General features: G+C 36.4%; 1 protein-coding gene across 1 annotated transcript in view; it reads right to left on the bottom strand.

The window, feature by feature from the left end:
* The window catches only part of LOC103030241 (transmembrane protein 164), a 50,411-nt gene that overhangs the window by 9,235 nt on the left and 23,102 nt on the right, over positions 1-18,074 (bottom strand). The window contains exons 2-3 of the mRNA XM_007247060.4: positions 16,670-16,719; positions 9,160-9,226 (exon numbers count right to left, since the gene is read on the bottom strand). Coding sequence (XP_007247122.2) covers positions 9,160-9,226; positions 16,670-16,719 — 117 coding nt within the window. The remainder of the gene's footprint in view (positions 1-9,159; positions 9,227-16,669; positions 16,720-18,074) is intronic.

The raw sequence follows: 18,074 nt of genomic DNA, 5'->3' as shown, positions 1-18,074 counted from the left end.
AAACAGGAAAGGCATCTTCCACACACTCATTTTAAACTGCCTAACAAGGTTGAAAGGAACAGGCAGTGCCTTGTTGATTTGACAGATACCATGTGAGGCCAAGTGTACACACCCCACCCCTCTAGACATACAGGAAATGCTATAGTCAAGTGTTGAAAAGAAAAAGAAAACCACATGCACAATAAAAAGCACTGGACAGACTGTTTTGTTCCACATTCTTTCACTTTCAAAATGAAACGTATCTGTCCTTCGAGATAACGCTGCCCGTGCCCAGAACAAAAGGCACCCTCTAGCCCAGACTGAACCCTCGGCTGACTTTGTTGCAAGGTGAGTGATGCTGAACTGCCTGGCCACAGCGGGTCACGAGGACTAGAACTGAAGGGCAGAGACTCCCACACTTCAGCACAAGCAGGCTTTGTCTCTGAGGGCTGGTTTATTGAGGCCATATACACACACACACACACACAGCTAATGACAGCTGATGTAGAACGCTAGGATTGGTGTCTCTCTCTCTCTCTCTCAACATGTCTTAAAAAGGTGGTAGGACCCGTTCGACCCGCACATAAAAAAAAAATTATAATAAAAAATATTTATTAGCTAAGGGCTAACTGGTATAAGAGACTTAAATTTATCAACCAGGGTTGTTTTAATGATTGGAAAATATAATGCCCAAACCTCCCACATTTAGGTTACTGGTTCATCTCCAATGCAAGCTCTGCTAAACAGCGGTATCCAACTTTGCACACAGCTAATGCTAGAGATAGTCCGATCAGTGTTTTTGGGGCTGATTCCTGTTGCCGATCATCTTTTATCTCGATCGGCCGATTGCCGAAACCGATCTTGGGCGGGGCCAAATGCCACATTAAAACCAGATTCCCTTAATTACATCCATGCCTAAGAAAACACTGGTAATTTATGCTAATAGAAAATAAACAAGAACATTACTGACCAAAATAAATGCTTTTCAGGAAAGATACAAGTTAGTCCTGACTAGTGGTTGGATGAGGAACTGCAGCTTTGTGTGAGCCACTGGCACTTTTCTTCAACGCAGGTCGCCGTGCCAGATCTCTCGGCTTGCCGCACATGGGCGTGTCCGTGACATTTTTGAATTTAAATGAAGCAACAGATGTAGTCAATCATAAGTTTAAGATTACATTTTTAGTAAACCTCACTGTGATCTATAGTTGTATAAATCCACATTTCGCCATTTTTTTGCCTCTATCTGTGTATGAAAGGCGCCTGTTCTGTGTGTGTGAGCCTCACTGTGAGGCTCGTATATGAGTGGCGTGGCAGCCTGCTGTTTCCTGATTGGTTGGACGCAGCGCGGCGGCCGGATTCAACTGAATAAAGTTGAGATCTGCTCAACTTCTTGCCGGAGGGCAGGGCTGCGCTCAATGCAACGCAATCCAGCATGCACTGCGGCATGTGGCGACTCTCTCCATTGAAATGAATGGGATGCATCGGATCTTAAGTGCCAGTGGATGCGCACCCTAACTGCTAAACCCTGAACTGCTGAATCGGATCGGCTAAAATCAGAGGAATATCGTCCGATCGCAGATACAGTATTTTGGCTGAAAATTGGCCGATACCGATACACTGCCGATCGATTGTCCCATCTCTAGCTAAAATGGGTCATTTTATGCAGCACATGACAAGCCATGATAAACAGTATGTAGGCCACTCTACATTTAAACACAATTTACACTGCATTTCAACACAAGAAGTCACTGCCATACAGAAGTAGTTATTTTCCTTTCTGATACAGATTTATCAAGTACCAGAAGCATCAATTCAAGAAACCTCCAACTTAGCTAACTAATAGGTGTCCACAAAGCCTTGCACTTATATTATTCCATATGGATTTTATTTTGATAAAAGCAGTGTTTAGAAATGCTCATTTTTCCATCTCATAGCTTCACACACTGACTGAACAAAGCCTGTATTTCTGCATCATCCCACACATTATCTCACTGAACATCATCATGCAAAGCATGTTCTGCTTTTTTCTTTCGATCTATGATAGATTGTGTTACTTTTATGCAACACATTCTCAGGAATGTGAATATGAAAACTATGTCTCTAACCACAATCATATTCGGTAGAAACCTGAGTTTGCATGGACTGAGATCAGTCTCAGATCTTGAGACTATGAGGCAAAAATGCATAGCAAATATTATGCTTTAAACACAGATGAGTAGTAAAGATTGCATGATATTAGACTAAGCCATTTCTAGGTCAGAGTTTAGGTGTGTGCAATCCTACAGGAAGTTGCAGTGTCTGTTGCTCAATAAAAAATGTTTTTCATTAATCAAAATCAAAGTGAAATGTTCGAGATCATATCACCAAGCGACTATCAAAAGGTGTGTATTTTTATTAGGCAACAACAGGATCCAACACACCTCTAATACTTTACAATAGGCAACAGCAGACAAGGCGCCTGTATGAAACGAAACTTAATTAAGAAATAGTTTGTTACTGTTTCAGTTTAAAGGAAAATAAAGTTTCAATTATTCTTTAGAAGTAGTCAGATTTTAGACCACTTTGACTTTTACCTTGGTGGCCTGGAGCACAAAACTGCAGATACCATCCTTTTTATTTTTTATTTATTTATTTTTTTTAACCTTGCTGCGTGCACTCTCCCCGTTTGGCAACTTTATTTGCACTATATGCTTTCGGTACTCGGTAGTACAGACACACCTCAGTGCCTCTTTGATATCAAATTTCGATACCCAGGTCATTATTGACACTGCAAGACCAGTAAAAGTCCACAACTATGGAATATTTGTTCATAAACATGTACATTCAACTGGAAATTAGTATCAGTGCACATCCCTAGTGATCAAACCTTATTTGCACTAGAACTAAAAGATCAGGCTACTCTTGGTGTGCTTGTTCGCTTGTTTTGTTTTGTTTACTTTCGTTTCTCTACGAAAAGTCACTAGGCTAAACAGCTAATCGAATAGATCCCTCACCATCAATGCTGATTCAATACGCTCAGTCCAACAACAGCAGCAGCTCTAACAAGGACTGCCAAGGGCCAATGATTGGGATGTACTGCAAACACTATGGCAACAGTCAACTGCAGTCGCTCAATGGCAGCTTGATAGTTGACAGACAGGACTCAGAAGCTACAGAGTGACGAGTGATTGACAAATTAATTGTTGGTTTTCAGAGACTGAGTGATGCAAATTACACCAAAACACATGAAATCCTAGCTAATGGACGTGTACATCTCTTTGTAGACTAGCTGTGAGGCTTCGAACAAGTCTTTCAATGGTATTTTTTGAGGAAACCTAAGCACTACAGAAACAATATATATATATATATATATATATATATATATATATATATATATATATATATATATATATATATATATATATATATATATATATAAAGTATGCATCCCTAGATTTTTTCCCTATTTTATTGCTTTTACACTCACAATCAAAAAATAGCTGCACCCAAAAGAAAGGATTGCAATGCTAATCAGAACACAGATAAGATAAACGTTATCAGAAACAACAAATGAATAAACATGTAGATTGTAGCTTGTTATGTGCAACATTTATTGAGCTATACATACAGAAGTAGCGCCTCTTAATAAAGAGCTGAGCAGCCATGTTGCCAAATGCAACATGACTAATGTCTGCATGGAATTGTAGAGATTCATAATGGTGTTCTGTAATAATTCATCTCACACAGCTTGAAAAACCACATAGTTCCTTTGTTGGCTGTCTCCACCAAGAAAAAAGTGTGACTAAAGATGTCCTGCTGACACACCGAGTCACTCCATAACAGTCTGGCACGACAATATTGCAAGTTTTTGATTACATTCAACGTAGTGCTTAGGGCAGTATTCATAATAGTCTGCATACACGCAATCCTGTGTCATGCAGCTGTCTTCCAGTGGTGCTGGCACTCACAGAATAACCCATGGAGTGCAGCTTTCTAAATCTACACAATCATGGCTCTTCGCATGTCAGACATTCCGACAGTTCCTCTACTTTTTGGTTGTTGCAGTTGGTTTGTGTCCCCAGAGCCTTATTCTTACGCTGGTGTGTGCCTTTTTCTTTCCATGGTTACTAACAGTGTCCTAAACCGGACCTCTTAAACTGGTCCAACTGCTCAAATTGCTTTCAAACTTTCCTCCAAGGCACACTCTGCTTGCAAAGAATGCTTCACACAACAGCACAAGTCAGAATGGAAAGCATGTGCAAATGGGACAACCTTATATAGTCAAACAAGTACTGCAATAAGGCCCCTCCCTGTACAGCTGAGCATAAAACTTGAAACATCTGCATGTCTGATTCATTCAAAGATAAACCATTTTTGGATGATTAGTGTAAGAATAGAATTATGGTCAATGCGACTTTTTGACCAAAAAATTATAATTTTTTAAAAAGTAATGTCAATTTAAACAAAAATCTAGAACGTAAAATTACAGACAAATCTTAAACAGTTAGCATAACAAATGTACACATGGGTTTTTAGTAGTTTTCCACAAGTGAGTTTCTCCAAGTCCATTAGTGACGGATACAATGCTCAGGCCAGTAGAACAAAAATATGACAGACTGTGGTTGCTATCTAATTGCAGCATGATGGATCACATCAGTAGGACTGGTAATGGATACTAATATGCATCTATTTGAGAGGAAATGTCTGAGAAACAACATTAGGTCTTAAAGGAAATGCTTTTTTTTTTATTGTTCACTAGTCCAATTATGGGAAATGAAAGGGTGGAGGCTGACACAAGTTGCACAAGGGACATTATTGAATAACAATCTGACCCCTTGCCAAGTAACCAATTAATTTAAGAGAACTCTTGAATTCTTTTAGAAATACAAGTACTCATCATCAATGCTTTTCATCTCTAAACAAGCTGTTGAGCTGTTTTTTCACTGAACGTGGTTTGCACTTTCAGTTGCTATCTACACCACATTCGGTACACATGGTGCTGGCCAGAAATGGGACATGCTTTCTGTAAACAGGTATCTAGCGTTATATTGACTGTATTTTACACAAAAGACATAAATAGAAAAGACAAACAGTTAGCTAGTTGCTAGGAATGGCCATGAGTAACGTTTACTATTACTTGTTTCAGATGTAAGCTGAATTGAGTCAATATATTCTGTAACTATAGGAATCAGATACAACACGTCTGCTCCTCTGTTATGACTGATTGCAGTTTACGTTGGAATGTACAGTCATATGAAAAAGTTTGGGCACCCCTATTAATCTTAATCATTTTTAGTTTTAAATATTTGGGTGTTTGCAACAGCCATTTCAGTTTGATATATCTAATAACTGATGGACACAGTACAATAAACCTCATTTCAATCCTGAAATATTACTAACAGAAAATGTGCAATATGCATTAAACCAAAATTTGACCGGTGCAAAAGTATGGGCACCCTTATCATTTTATTCATTTGAATACTCCTAACTTCTTTTTAATGACTTACTGAAGCACAAAATTGGTTTGGTAACCTCATTGAACTTTGAACTTCATAGCCATGTCTATCCAATCATGAGAAAAGGTATTTAAGGTGGCCAATTGCAAGTAGTTCTCCTATTTGAATCTCCTCTGAAGAGTGGCATCATGGGCTCATCAAAACAACTCTCAAATGATCTAAATGGAAATGGAAGACCACAGGGACAGTTCTTGTTAAGCCCAGAAGTGGCAGGCCAGGAAAAATATCAGAAAGGCAGAGAAGAAGAATGGTGAGAACAGTCAAGGACAATCCACAGACCACCTCCAAAGACCTGCAGCATCTTGCTGCAGATGGAGTCACTGTGCATCGGTCAACAATACAGCGCACTTTGCACACTTTCTGAGTGGAGAAGTGGGGTGTCAGGGTCTTTTGGCCACATCATGCGTCTTTACGTACTTACGTCACATGTACAGCCTCTAAAAGAGGATCCGGCTCAGTTTTACTAAACACGAGTGGCTGGTGGAGCAACGGAGACTTCAGGAAGGGAAACTCAGAGCTCAGTAGCTCATTCACTCATAGTAAAAACAAAGAAGTGAAGGAGTGACGTTTATGACTGAACGCTCTCTCTCTGAGTGAACATAACCTGGAATCGAATTCTTCCGCTCTGAAAGGAGACCGCGTCACACCCGCCCAGTTTAAAATGCTTCTTCTGCATGTTCATGCATGTTTATTTAGTAAAAATATAATTGTCAAAACAGGTAGTTATCATTATCATGTTTTAAAAAAATAAATATTATTTTTGTACACCACCTGATATGGCGCACCCCTACACTATACTTTGCTGCAGTTTTCATCATATTGTATTGTATATTGCCATTTCTATTTTTTTTTAATATTGCCCAGCCCTTGTCCTTCCTAGAAGAAAATGAATCCAGGTTTGTTTTATCTCAAATGTCTCTTCTAAACAATACCAATCTCTACCTGCCAGTGTTTAATAGAAGAAACCCAAAAAGAAGAACGAGAGCTCAAATGCTCTGGAAGGAACACCAGACAATGAGAGATCGCCTCAGAGAAAGGGTGGGGGTGTCTAGAGTGTCAGTTCCATTCAATCACACTTAGTTCTCCAAGGACTTTTATTCTTTTCTTTTTTTTTTTTTGGAAACCTTGGTTTCGAATGCTACATTCAATACATTTCAATACCACGGGCCTGGGAACCGTCTGCCTGAAACCACAACGTTGTGGAAGTGACCATGGCAACAGGCACAGAACTGTTTGAGTTTCTCTTGATGCATATTCTGTTCAAGATTCACATTAAAAGCGATAAGGAGACACTGCAACCAGCAGTCTATTTTTTGCCACGGTGACAAAAGCAGTTATATAACCACACATGCTTACATACTATACAGCAGTCTCTACAATGTACATGTACATGCTTAAGAGAGGCATGGGATGCAAAGCAACAGCTTATCTGCTAATACAAACTGACATCTGCACCACTGGTGGTCAAAAGTGAGAGTTTGAGGTCACAAGTGTTTTTTTTAGTTAATATCTGCATGCAGGTTCAAGAATAAGAACTGCAATGACTAATCAGCTTAAAGCCTATTCACAGAAAAAAAAATACATTTAATATAGTGAAACCATGTGTACCAACAAATCAGTTGGCTTGTCAATCACTTATTTTCTTGGGATAATATATTGTCCCAGGAATTATGAGGATTAACAATATTATCATTCTAAGACCAGTTAAGGCCACTGATATAATGATGGAACTGCAGCATAATAATGCATAAACATCCTTTTAAAAGAACAATAACAAGCAAAAATATATATTTTTAAATATTTAGAAACAAGATAGTTATGTTATTGTCTTCATTCCTATTTAGTGAATGCATAAAACAGCCTGAAGCTAAATGTAAAAGCTGTAACTTAGCAACAATGATTTGTAATTATTTATCATTTGCTTTAATAATCAATAAATTAGATCATTTGATCATCAAAAAATAGTTCTTTTGTAGCAGTCCTTTGGCAATACACACAGATTCATGTGGGAGCCTTTAGTGAGCTATTAAGCCCAAGCACAGGCAGCTCACAGAAACCTTAATGACTCCTACGAGACCCTTAATGAAAGGCCTGGTCAACCTGACGCCTCAGTAATGTGCAACAGTTCAGGCTTCTAGAGCCAGAAAGACGCTAAACTGATGATATTGAAAGACCAGCTTTAGAGGTTTTAAAAGCAATAATTCAAAGTACAAATGAAGGATGGGCTTCACAACAAACAATATATCACAACTATTATCCAGAGCCACACCCATACAGAGTTCTGTTACATACTGCACAGTTCTATTAATAAAATACTGGCTTAAGCTCTGCAGACCAGAGATGAAGATGCACATGTTTCCTTAATATCTTGACACATGATCATTTTCTCATTTATTACTGAAAATATAACTCTAAATGGTCCTTTAAAAGAATACAGATCTTAACTGTACATTATATTACAAAGAATGAAAAAAAAAATACTGTTTATACCTTACACAAAATTGACCATGTAGTAATACAGCACCTGCTACTAGGTTATTATCTGTGAGTGATATGCTTCTGAGATAATAATGAACATAGCACACAACCTTTATTTAGCCATCTCAAACTTAATTCTGTGCAGGGTCCCGAGTCAGAAAAATATAAAGAGTGCAACTATCTTGTGTATTTTTTATTAATAAAAAGGGAAAAAAAACACTGTGTAGGTATACATTTACTATTTAAATATAGAGCATGCTGTGTTTTTAGTGTAACATAAATACTGATATTTTGATGGTATACTATGGGTAGACTTGATGGAAAAATAATAATCACAATATAATTCAGGATAATTTTATTAAACGTGAATATTCAATTGCAGTAAAAACTTGAAATGGCAGTTTGTATTATTTTATCTCTAAACTGAAAGCAGAAGCATTTCTGAGTGGAGAAGTGGGGTGTCAGGGTTTTCTGGCCACGTCACAGCTTTAGAGGTTTTAAAAGCAATAATTCAAAGTACAAATGAAGGATGGGCTTCACAACAAACAATATATCACAAGTATTATCATAATATATAACATATATTCAAAGAAAGTAAATATAAGTTCTGCAAATAATGATTATTTTGGTAGTTGTTTAGTTTGCAGATTATTCCTGTGGGTATGGCTCACGTCACATCAATATGACAAACAGCTGAATGTGTAATCTATGTATATAAAACAAAATATGTAATTTAAACCAAGTTGAGTGTAAACTGAGTGAGTAACCCTTAATCGTCCCCACCTCCATGTTTTACCAGCACTTTGTGTAGTGCATTGCAGTTTCAAAGTAACAATTAGTTAATATTGAATCTTAGGGTCAACATTTTTTAAAATAAATACTAATCAAATAATCAAAGCAGTAAAGAGTACAACAAGAGTGATGTATTGGAGTAAGCATGTGGTAGTGACGGAGGGAGCGCGTGGGATAATCGACATAGCTAAATTGGTTTACAGGCGTCTTACAACTGCCCGTTTTGTTTTCTGTAGTAAATTGTAGTATTCAGAAACACTTGACTCTAAACTGCCTCTTGTGGACATACTGCTTCACATCTATGCCAACGCAAAATACACACAAAAGTATGTGGACAGACAGGTTATAGGGTTATAAAGAGGATATAAATAAGCCCTGGAGCAAATCTATAAGAAAGACATTGTACAGCACTTACTAATCTTGTGTTGACCACTGGGAAAAGAAGGGCTAACAGGGCACCATTCAGCATGTGGACCTGAAGCCTGCAAAAAAAGAACACTGGTTACAAAATTATGATTCAAAGTAGAAGGACAAAATTACACATTAATTAATATTAGAATTAATATTTCATATATTGATTCTTTGGCATGAACGGTAAATAAAACAAACATTAGCAAAATCTTACTTAATTTAACTGTGCATTTAAAGGGGCCATGTAATGGCTGTGTATGCCAGCAATACATGTCTTATTCTACTGTTAATTCATCATTGTGATTAGATTATTGACAGGTATCGTAATATTTTAATAAACAGTCCTACTTTTTTAGGAAGCTATTCCCCGTAAAAAAAGTCAAAAAGAGGTGCTTTAAAATGTTCTGTAAAATAAAAAACAAAACTGTATAATGCACTGCACTGTAAAGCTGTGGCCTAAATTACGTAACTTTTTATGTTTCAGATTGAACCGTACAGATTGTTTACATTTTATTGCATCATGGCTTGGCTTGTTCCTATGGACCAGTTCTTAGAAATGGCAAAGCTCATTAAACAAAGCATTTCTTTATGTGACCAGTTGGACTTATAGTGGGAGCGCCCAACAGCTTGTCCATGTGGGTTTAGCTTCAGCTCTCCGAGAGCCTGCAGCAGGGGCACTGGGGAACATAATTGGCATTCAGCTCAGGCATGTAGCCATGCTTTTGTCCAGGTTCAGCACCACCTCTCTGAATCAAAGTTTATAAAAAAAAAAAAAAAAAAAAAAAGAGGGACTATGGGAACTGGGCTGTTATGGTGCTTACACGCTGCTTGCTGGAAGGAGCCACTGTTAAAATCCTCCTCTGCTTTACATGCAAAGGAACAAGCCAATCTGGCAGAAATTCAGATGTCCTACAATGACTAAACAAAAAAATGTTCATTGCAATTTCGCTTGTAATAAAAAACAAACAAAAACATTGCCCTGCTGCCAACATGAATTCTGATAAATACATTACTTTCCACAAATGTTGTCTGTTAAATAACAAGTAACACAGGAAGAAAAAAAATCATTTGTAGAACACAAAACTCTGGTTTTAAGCTGGGAGAGTCAGGACGCTAACAGGCACTTTTAATCAGTTCTGTCCGACTGGTCACCACGGAAGCAAGAGGCCCAGATTACACTGCTGCAGTGTTTTTCCACATGAACAAACATCTCTACACACTCAACGATCCAAACAGCTCAGGCCTTTTCCCATAAGCGAGTAAATCTCAGGCTTTAACAGGCTTAGATTTAATTATATATAAATATTTAGGAAATGAGTGATAATTTTTCTCTTTACATTAGTGTCCTACATGAGAAAATTCACATCACTACGGGCATGTTTACAGCCCGTTTATATTAGCATGAGCTTTTGGTGACTGGATCATGTTTGGATTTTACTTTACCGCACGAAAAGCATTTTTCAGATTTACAGATTATGATCAGATCACTCAAACCACCTTAAGAGGTTGTTAGAGACAAATCTCATCCACATTTAACCCACGTGTAAATGGAATGGGTTTTCTGTGATCAGATTTAGTTCGGTGGAAATGCATCTGAAGGGGGGGAGAAAAAAAAAAGAAAAAAACAACAACAAGTAATTATTGCCGTGGATCTTGTTTTTTTTTCTCCTTCTATCTATCTTGCTTTGTGTGCATGTGTGCGCATGCTCGTGTGTTTACTTACCGTGTAGATGGCAGCAGTAACACTAACATTTTGTTTAATAAAGAACTGTTACTGAAACCCAAGAACTATTGATCATTCCACTGCATTTTTCACAGGCAGTTTGTTTGTGTGCTTTTTATGTGAGAATGTAAAATATGATCATATGGTAACACTTAATGCATTTTAAGTGTAAACAGAATCCAGTCAAATATAGCCAGACATAAAATCCATTTAAAATAGGCATAAATAGGCTTTACATACAGCACTATTATAGGGAACAGAATTCGGATGCGTCTGAAAACAAAACAACCATCTCGCAAAAACATCAAAGACATCAGTCTTTTACAGAGAAGCTGTAAAAGATTAAAAGATTGTAGGTATTGTTACAGTATGTATGTGTGTGTACAAGTGGCACTATGTTTACAATCACCACTGCAAATCATAGCTTAAAGCAGTGCACTATTATAGTGAATAGGGTTTGTAAAGTATCAAAATTTCATGATGAATAGACCTCAATAAATGCTCCAGCAGCAGCTGGACATTCTAAGTAAACGACTGAGCGCTTTTGAAAGGATAAGTAAATATGAATATATTGAATGGCTGGAGGAGCTATTTATACAGGAGTGGAATATAAACTGGAGTAGCAGTGGGTGATCAGTTTATATTCCACTCTTGTTTAAACAGTCCTTCTAGAAAAATATAAATAAACTGATCACCCACTGCTACATCATTCCATCATTCACAATTAAACTGAATACAGCCTAAGATAGGGATAGGTGATCTTGCCCAAATGGAGTACTTCACACTTCTAATAGGGCTGGACAATACTTGTGACATATTAATATCTATTGTGAAAGAAAGAAAAAAATGATATAATCATGATATAATAATTTTAAAACACTTTTTGATCTCAATATGACGCATCTGTGTCTGTGTAACTGCCACTGTTCTGAGCTTGGAAAAACAGACCGACATGACCAGTATAACAGTTCGCTCATCCAGTATTAAGTCCAGTAAGTTAATAATAAAAGTCAACAGGCCAGATCATTTCAATTATATTTTTAACTTCAACTATATACTTTGACTTCAATATTTGCATCTCAAATTAAGACATATTTAAGCAGCTTAGGATCTCTTGAAATGTATACTGTCCCCTAAAATTCTTTGATTTATTTATTTGCTTTATACATTTCAATCAATCAATCCTTCAAAAACTGGCATAGGGGTCTAAGAGATATAAACTATTTACAGCATCTGTCACTGACTGATGTTCATTACAGGGCGCTGACGTCACTGCATTTAAGGCAAGCAGAAAGGCCAGAAAACTATAGGCTAACAATAAAATAGAATATCGGAATGCTATCACACCAACTGAAAATAGGAAATGATATAATACTGTGAGACACAAATTTTGTCCATATCATTCAGCCCGGTTTTCTACACTTTATTGGATAAGCAATATGCAACACAAATGCTTATCTTAGGACTGAAGCGCAAATGCATCTGACTATATGTCAGGAAACATAAAAAATAAATAAAAAATGAAATATACAGTCAAGTGTCTAAAGTTGCTTCTGCTCCTCGAATCATTCAAGGCCAAACACAACAGCTGCCAAAAGTACAGAAGAATGTAGAAGTAATTGCTCACCATAGATAAAACAGCTACTCAGCCACTGGGGGCAAAACATGTCTATAAATTCTTTCTACACTCTGTTTTACACTGGAGACTTTTTCTTAAAAGCCAAAATGGGATAAAAGCCAACAGTACAAATGTGCTATTAATTGTGAGGCTTGTGAAAAACAACAGTGATTTAAATCTAATTTTACTCATTTTAAGATTCTGCACTTGCTTATTAAAAAAAACCTGACAAAATTGCTTACATAACATTTTTTTATTTTATTTTACAATTTATAAAAAGTAAAATTTCATACAAATAAAAGATCCAGAGGTTTCAGACCTCAAATAATGCAAGGAAAACAAAACAAGTTCATAATTATAAAGTTTTACGAGTTCAGAAATCCATATTTGGTGGAATAACTCATCACAGTTTTCTTGCATTTTGGCATGCTCTCCTCCACCAGTCTTACAAACTGCTTTTGGATAACTTACTGCCACTCCTGGTGCAAAAATGTGACGGTTTTGATCATCCATCTTTCTCCTGATTATATTACAGAGGTTTTTAATTTGGTAAAATTAAAGAAACTCGTCATTTTTAACTGGTCTCTTATTTTTATCCAGAGCTGGTCTTGATTTTGTGGATTTTTGCAATGTGCCAGAAGGCAAGGGAAAAATGCCCATCAGACAGAGACAAAATACTTAAGATAATTGAGATTATTAGCACTGCAAAGATGTTATAAAGCTACATTTCTATTTATTTGTTTTAGCTTTTTTAAATTAACATAACATTTGTTAATTTAAATTGAACATAACATCCCAACAGTCCACAAACCAACAAATAATTATACTGTTTAGTATTTATTTTATTTTTTGTGAAATCAAACATGTTTTGCATCAATTAGTTTTTACTATAAATCTGCATGTTTCTGTAATTGGTGACCTTGAGTCAGTGTCTTGTTGGGATTTTTTCTTAACAAAATGTAACTATACCACTCAGCTGATGTCAGATCAGCTCTGCTAAGCTGTGTTCAGCACAAGACTGACATTGTTATGGGATTCACCAAAGCTCTAGAGAGCGCAAGTCAACTCACTACAGATCAACCTCCCACGAGGAATCTCTCACTGTTGTGCTCCTTGCCTCCGGGAGGCCAAATGCAGTAAAGGAAAATTAACAAGGAGCTACCAAGTCAACCTCTCCAATGGATTACACTCAACCATGTCACATGGCTGGCACAATGTTTAATACTGAGCGCCCAGAGCTGTGCACAATACCGCATTGTCATAATGTGACATTCTGCACGTATACGACAGCTGTTACTCATTATTTATTTTGTGACACCTTTTAGCACAGATGGGTCTAATTACACTGGCAGAGGTGCTGAAAGTTATAATAAACCGTCTACAATTCAGAAGAGTGAGGAGCAGAACAAGAGGAGAGAGATTTGATACAAAATTCCAGAGATAAGGTAAAAATATAATTACAGAAAAAGGAATTAAGTAAATAAACAAAAAAAAAAAGCAGTTTGAGTTTTACTTTTTTTATTTTCTATAAATCTGGGCTGAAATAGTGTCAGGTCTATTATCATACCCATTTAAAGGAGCCAGTCTGCCCTCAGTTCAGGTTTGAGTTGTCTGGCTGCAGTACAACGTAAACAATTTAATAATTTAATTGAATAATTTAAAAATGAAAAATTCCACATCTGTTTTTTTTTTTTTTTTAGATCTACAAGGTCCACACTATAAAATGCCTATTTATTATCCACAAAATACGGAACACCTGTATAGCTATTTTGCTGCTCAGTAAACATAATATGCCAAACCTGTGTAATAGATGTTTTTGTTTGCCAAGAAAAAGCTACAAACCTTGGTAAGTTGAGCGAAACCAAATATGTTTAAAACAAATATTTATTTATTTATTTATTTTATTTAGGTATTTTTTACAGGGAAAAAAAGAGGTTTAGAGGCCAGACAGATTTTCGTGATGTTCCACACAGATCTCATAATAAGGGCTTCCAGTGCTTTATCTTAGCATTATTCCTTAATAAATTATGATGCATCCTGATCCTGTTAGGAGTTACTACAAAAACATAAATAAATGCAGAAAACAGACAAAATGCAGAAAAGCAGTTTTTATTTGAATTGAAAAACATTTTTAGTGCTTAATTATTTAAAAAAATATGTGCGGAACACCTGTAAAAAACTGTTTAGTATTCGGCCTTCGGACACGTTTCATTTCACTGCATTAATACTAATTAGATTAATCATTTGATAACCCTACTTTTTTTTACTAGTAAACTGTAGAGAGAGAAAACAGGCTTGCAAATGCAACACTACAACCTTTAAAGATCTCCCTCAAATCAAAATGATAAATTAATCAATTTAACAATACAAATTTCAAACATGTCTGAGGCAGATTTATATTATTTTTTTGTTTTCCACAACTTTCAACAAGCTCCAAGAAGACAATCACCATAAATAATATTCTTAAAATGTCACTTTGTTGACAGTAATGACTGTTCTTTGCAAAGAGTGTATGGAACAGGGGTCACCAACATGGTGCCCGCGGGCACCAGGTAGCCCGCAAGGACCTTATGAGTAGCCCGCAGGCCTGGTCTAAAAATAGCATTTTTGTTGCTATTCTTTTTTTTTTTAAATCACAGTTGCATTGATGTAATTTTAGATTATATTACATTAATATTAGCTTAGAGATAGCCTATAGTTTATATATTATTATACAATATAATGTAATATAATATGTAATATTATATTAAAATATAATATAAAATGTAAACACTTGCAGAGATTTATAATAATAGTGTTGCCTATTGATATCTGTGTCTTCACATAGATGAATGTCATTAATTATTAATAATAACATATAATTAAAGGTAATTTGAGAAAATTTGTAATTTCACGAGTGTGTATCAAACTGGTAGCCCTTCGCATTAATTGGTACCCAAGAAGTAGCTCTCAGGTTCAAAAAGGTTGGTGACCCCTGGTATGGAAGATGGTGGTTCGTTTAGCTTATCAGAGTTGATGTTTGTGCCAGTCCTAATGCATTACTGCTTTATAAACAGGATCTGACAAGAACACTGAAAGTGCATTTGTGCAAAGAGCATGGAGATATCTCAGGCTATCCATTACCACTTCCTGCTTTCCTGGCCTGTGTGAGAGCACATTTCTCTTTAAAAAGATTTAACCCTTAATCTGGTTATGCATGGCGCCACAGAGTTTATATCTGGCCAATGAAGTAGGAGGTCCTATTATGGGTTCTGCCCACCAGCTACATAACTTGGGGTCCTCCAACTGACAACTTGACTTCCCTGTTATTTTTAGTTTTTTGTCTGTTATCAGGGTGGGTAACACAGGATCTTCATTTAGAAAGATTTAATTGCCTCTCCCAGCAACTAAAAATTGCCGCAATTTGTGGAACAGTGCACCAGCCAGGAAAGGTAGGGCCACACCAGGTCTAGACGTGTCTGGAAAAATCCTATGTGTATGTTGATCATCTCCATCACGACCTGTCTCCTGTCTGCTGATTCCTTCTGGGTGCAACAATTTTTTTGACCAAGAGTGTACTATCATTATATTGGTGGCAAACAAAAGGGTTTTAAAATGTCAATACAACCATTATTGCAATTATTTTGGGACAATATACTGTCTTACTAAAAAAAAAAAAAAATTATTTAAAAAAAAGTTATTGGCCAAATACTTCTAGTTTCGTTACCAAGTCACAGTAACGACTGCCACAAGTTTCCTATGGATGTCAAAAAGGGTTTGCCGCTCAGAAACACAAATGGACCCAAAATTTCTTGCCCTCTGGGTATAACTTGGGAACAACTATGTCAGTTTACAGAGCTTTGCAATAACTATTTATTTGGGGGATTCACTGTCCCAAAACCAACTGCAAAAAAAAACAAAATGATTTTCTAGCCATTTTAAGGAATTTCCACATTTCCACAATAAATATACGTAAGAGGTCAATAACAACCCTTAGAGGTAATTTCCATATACAGAATTATACAATGAGTCAATAATGTAACTAATGTGACAGGCCTTTATGGTACTCCTTAGCATTTAATAAAGTCAGGGAGCATAAGGGGTTAATAAAAAAAAAAAAAAAAAAAAAAAAAAAAAAAAAAAAAAAACACCCATTAATATCAGGTCATTGACAGAATAAGATTCCACACTCACCTAAAGATGACCATTGCTGTTTTACAGGGTGGACAGGCCAGCAGGAAGATCTGCAGAGGTGGAGAAAGAAAAGATGACTTTATATTTTACAGTTACAGTGTGTGTTATAGTTAATTAAAACAAATAATACATAGAAAAATATACACAGACCAAGAACACATAAATATGTATAAAAAAATGTATTGACACAGATAAGACATAAAAGATCCGACTCTGAGAATATAATATTTTTCTGATTTACTTTACTCTGTATTCACTGCCAGAGTTGCCAATTTTATTGGTAGTGGCTCAGATATGGCAGGGTCACACAGTTGACGTGGCTTGTAGCAACATATGCCAGCCATCTGTGAACACTCATGGGCAAGCGTCGCCTGCTCTGCGACCACCCAATTAGCCAGGTCAATCAAGCACATGTTCCAGTGTAATTCAAATGGAGGGCAAACATTGTGATATTTCTATTCCTCAGCCTGTGGATCATTAATATACAGCAGGTCTAATACAAAGTCAAAGTCAATAGACTGCGTACTAATTACTACTCAGAACTGGCCGTTTTTTTGTGCATGGTTCAGATGTACACCATTATCACACAAATGCAACACAAGTGAGGAGCTACCTTAATAGTAAAAAATAAATAAATTAATAAAATATTGCAAATAATGATGCCAGTGCAGTGGTAACAGTCATTGGAGAACTTAGTGACATGTTTGCCATATTATCATTTAGTAAGGATAGAAGATACATCGATATTGCGATATATGATCGTTTCAAAATACTGATATTTTTACTGAAATAGCTATAGGAGGTCTAAACTACCCAAAACACGCCACCCATTTTGACTGAAGTTACTGCTTCATTGCTCCACGTGGTGTCTATATTCAAACGAATAGGGAGACACTAATAAATCCATAATTCCTGGTATTTACTTATTTAGGACTATTTTATCCTCTTTAGTAACACAGAAGCCGTAAAATATCAAAGAGATTTATGTGATAACAATTTTGCTATTTACAGGGATCTCTTTGAATAAAATGAACATTGATGTTTTATTCTATAAACTACTGACATTTCTCCCAAACTCCAAAAAGAAATGTACTTTAAAGCATTTATTTGCATGAGAAATGGCATGAGAAATGGCTGAACAAACAAACAAGATGCAGAGCTTTCAGACCTCAAATTGTGCAAAGAAAACAATTTCATAGTCATAAAGTTTTAAGAGTTCAGAAATCAATATTTGGTGGAATAACCCTGGTTTTTAATCACAGTTTTTATGCATCTTGGCATGGTCTCCTCCACCAGTCTTACACACTGCTTTTGGATAACTTTAGCCCACTCCTGGTTCAAAAATTCAAGCAGTTCAGCTTGGTTTGATGGCTTGTGATCATCCATCTTCCTCTTGATTATAGTC

Source organism: Astyanax mexicanus, chromosome 17 (assembly GCF_023375975.1).
Source record: "Astyanax mexicanus isolate ESR-SI-001 chromosome 17, AstMex3_surface, whole genome shotgun sequence".
NCBI lineage: Eukaryota > Metazoa > Chordata > Actinopteri > Characiformes > Acestrorhamphidae > Astyanax > Astyanax mexicanus.
Note: the sequence above shows the minus strand (reverse complement) of the source record. Positions and strands in the feature narration are given on the sequence as shown.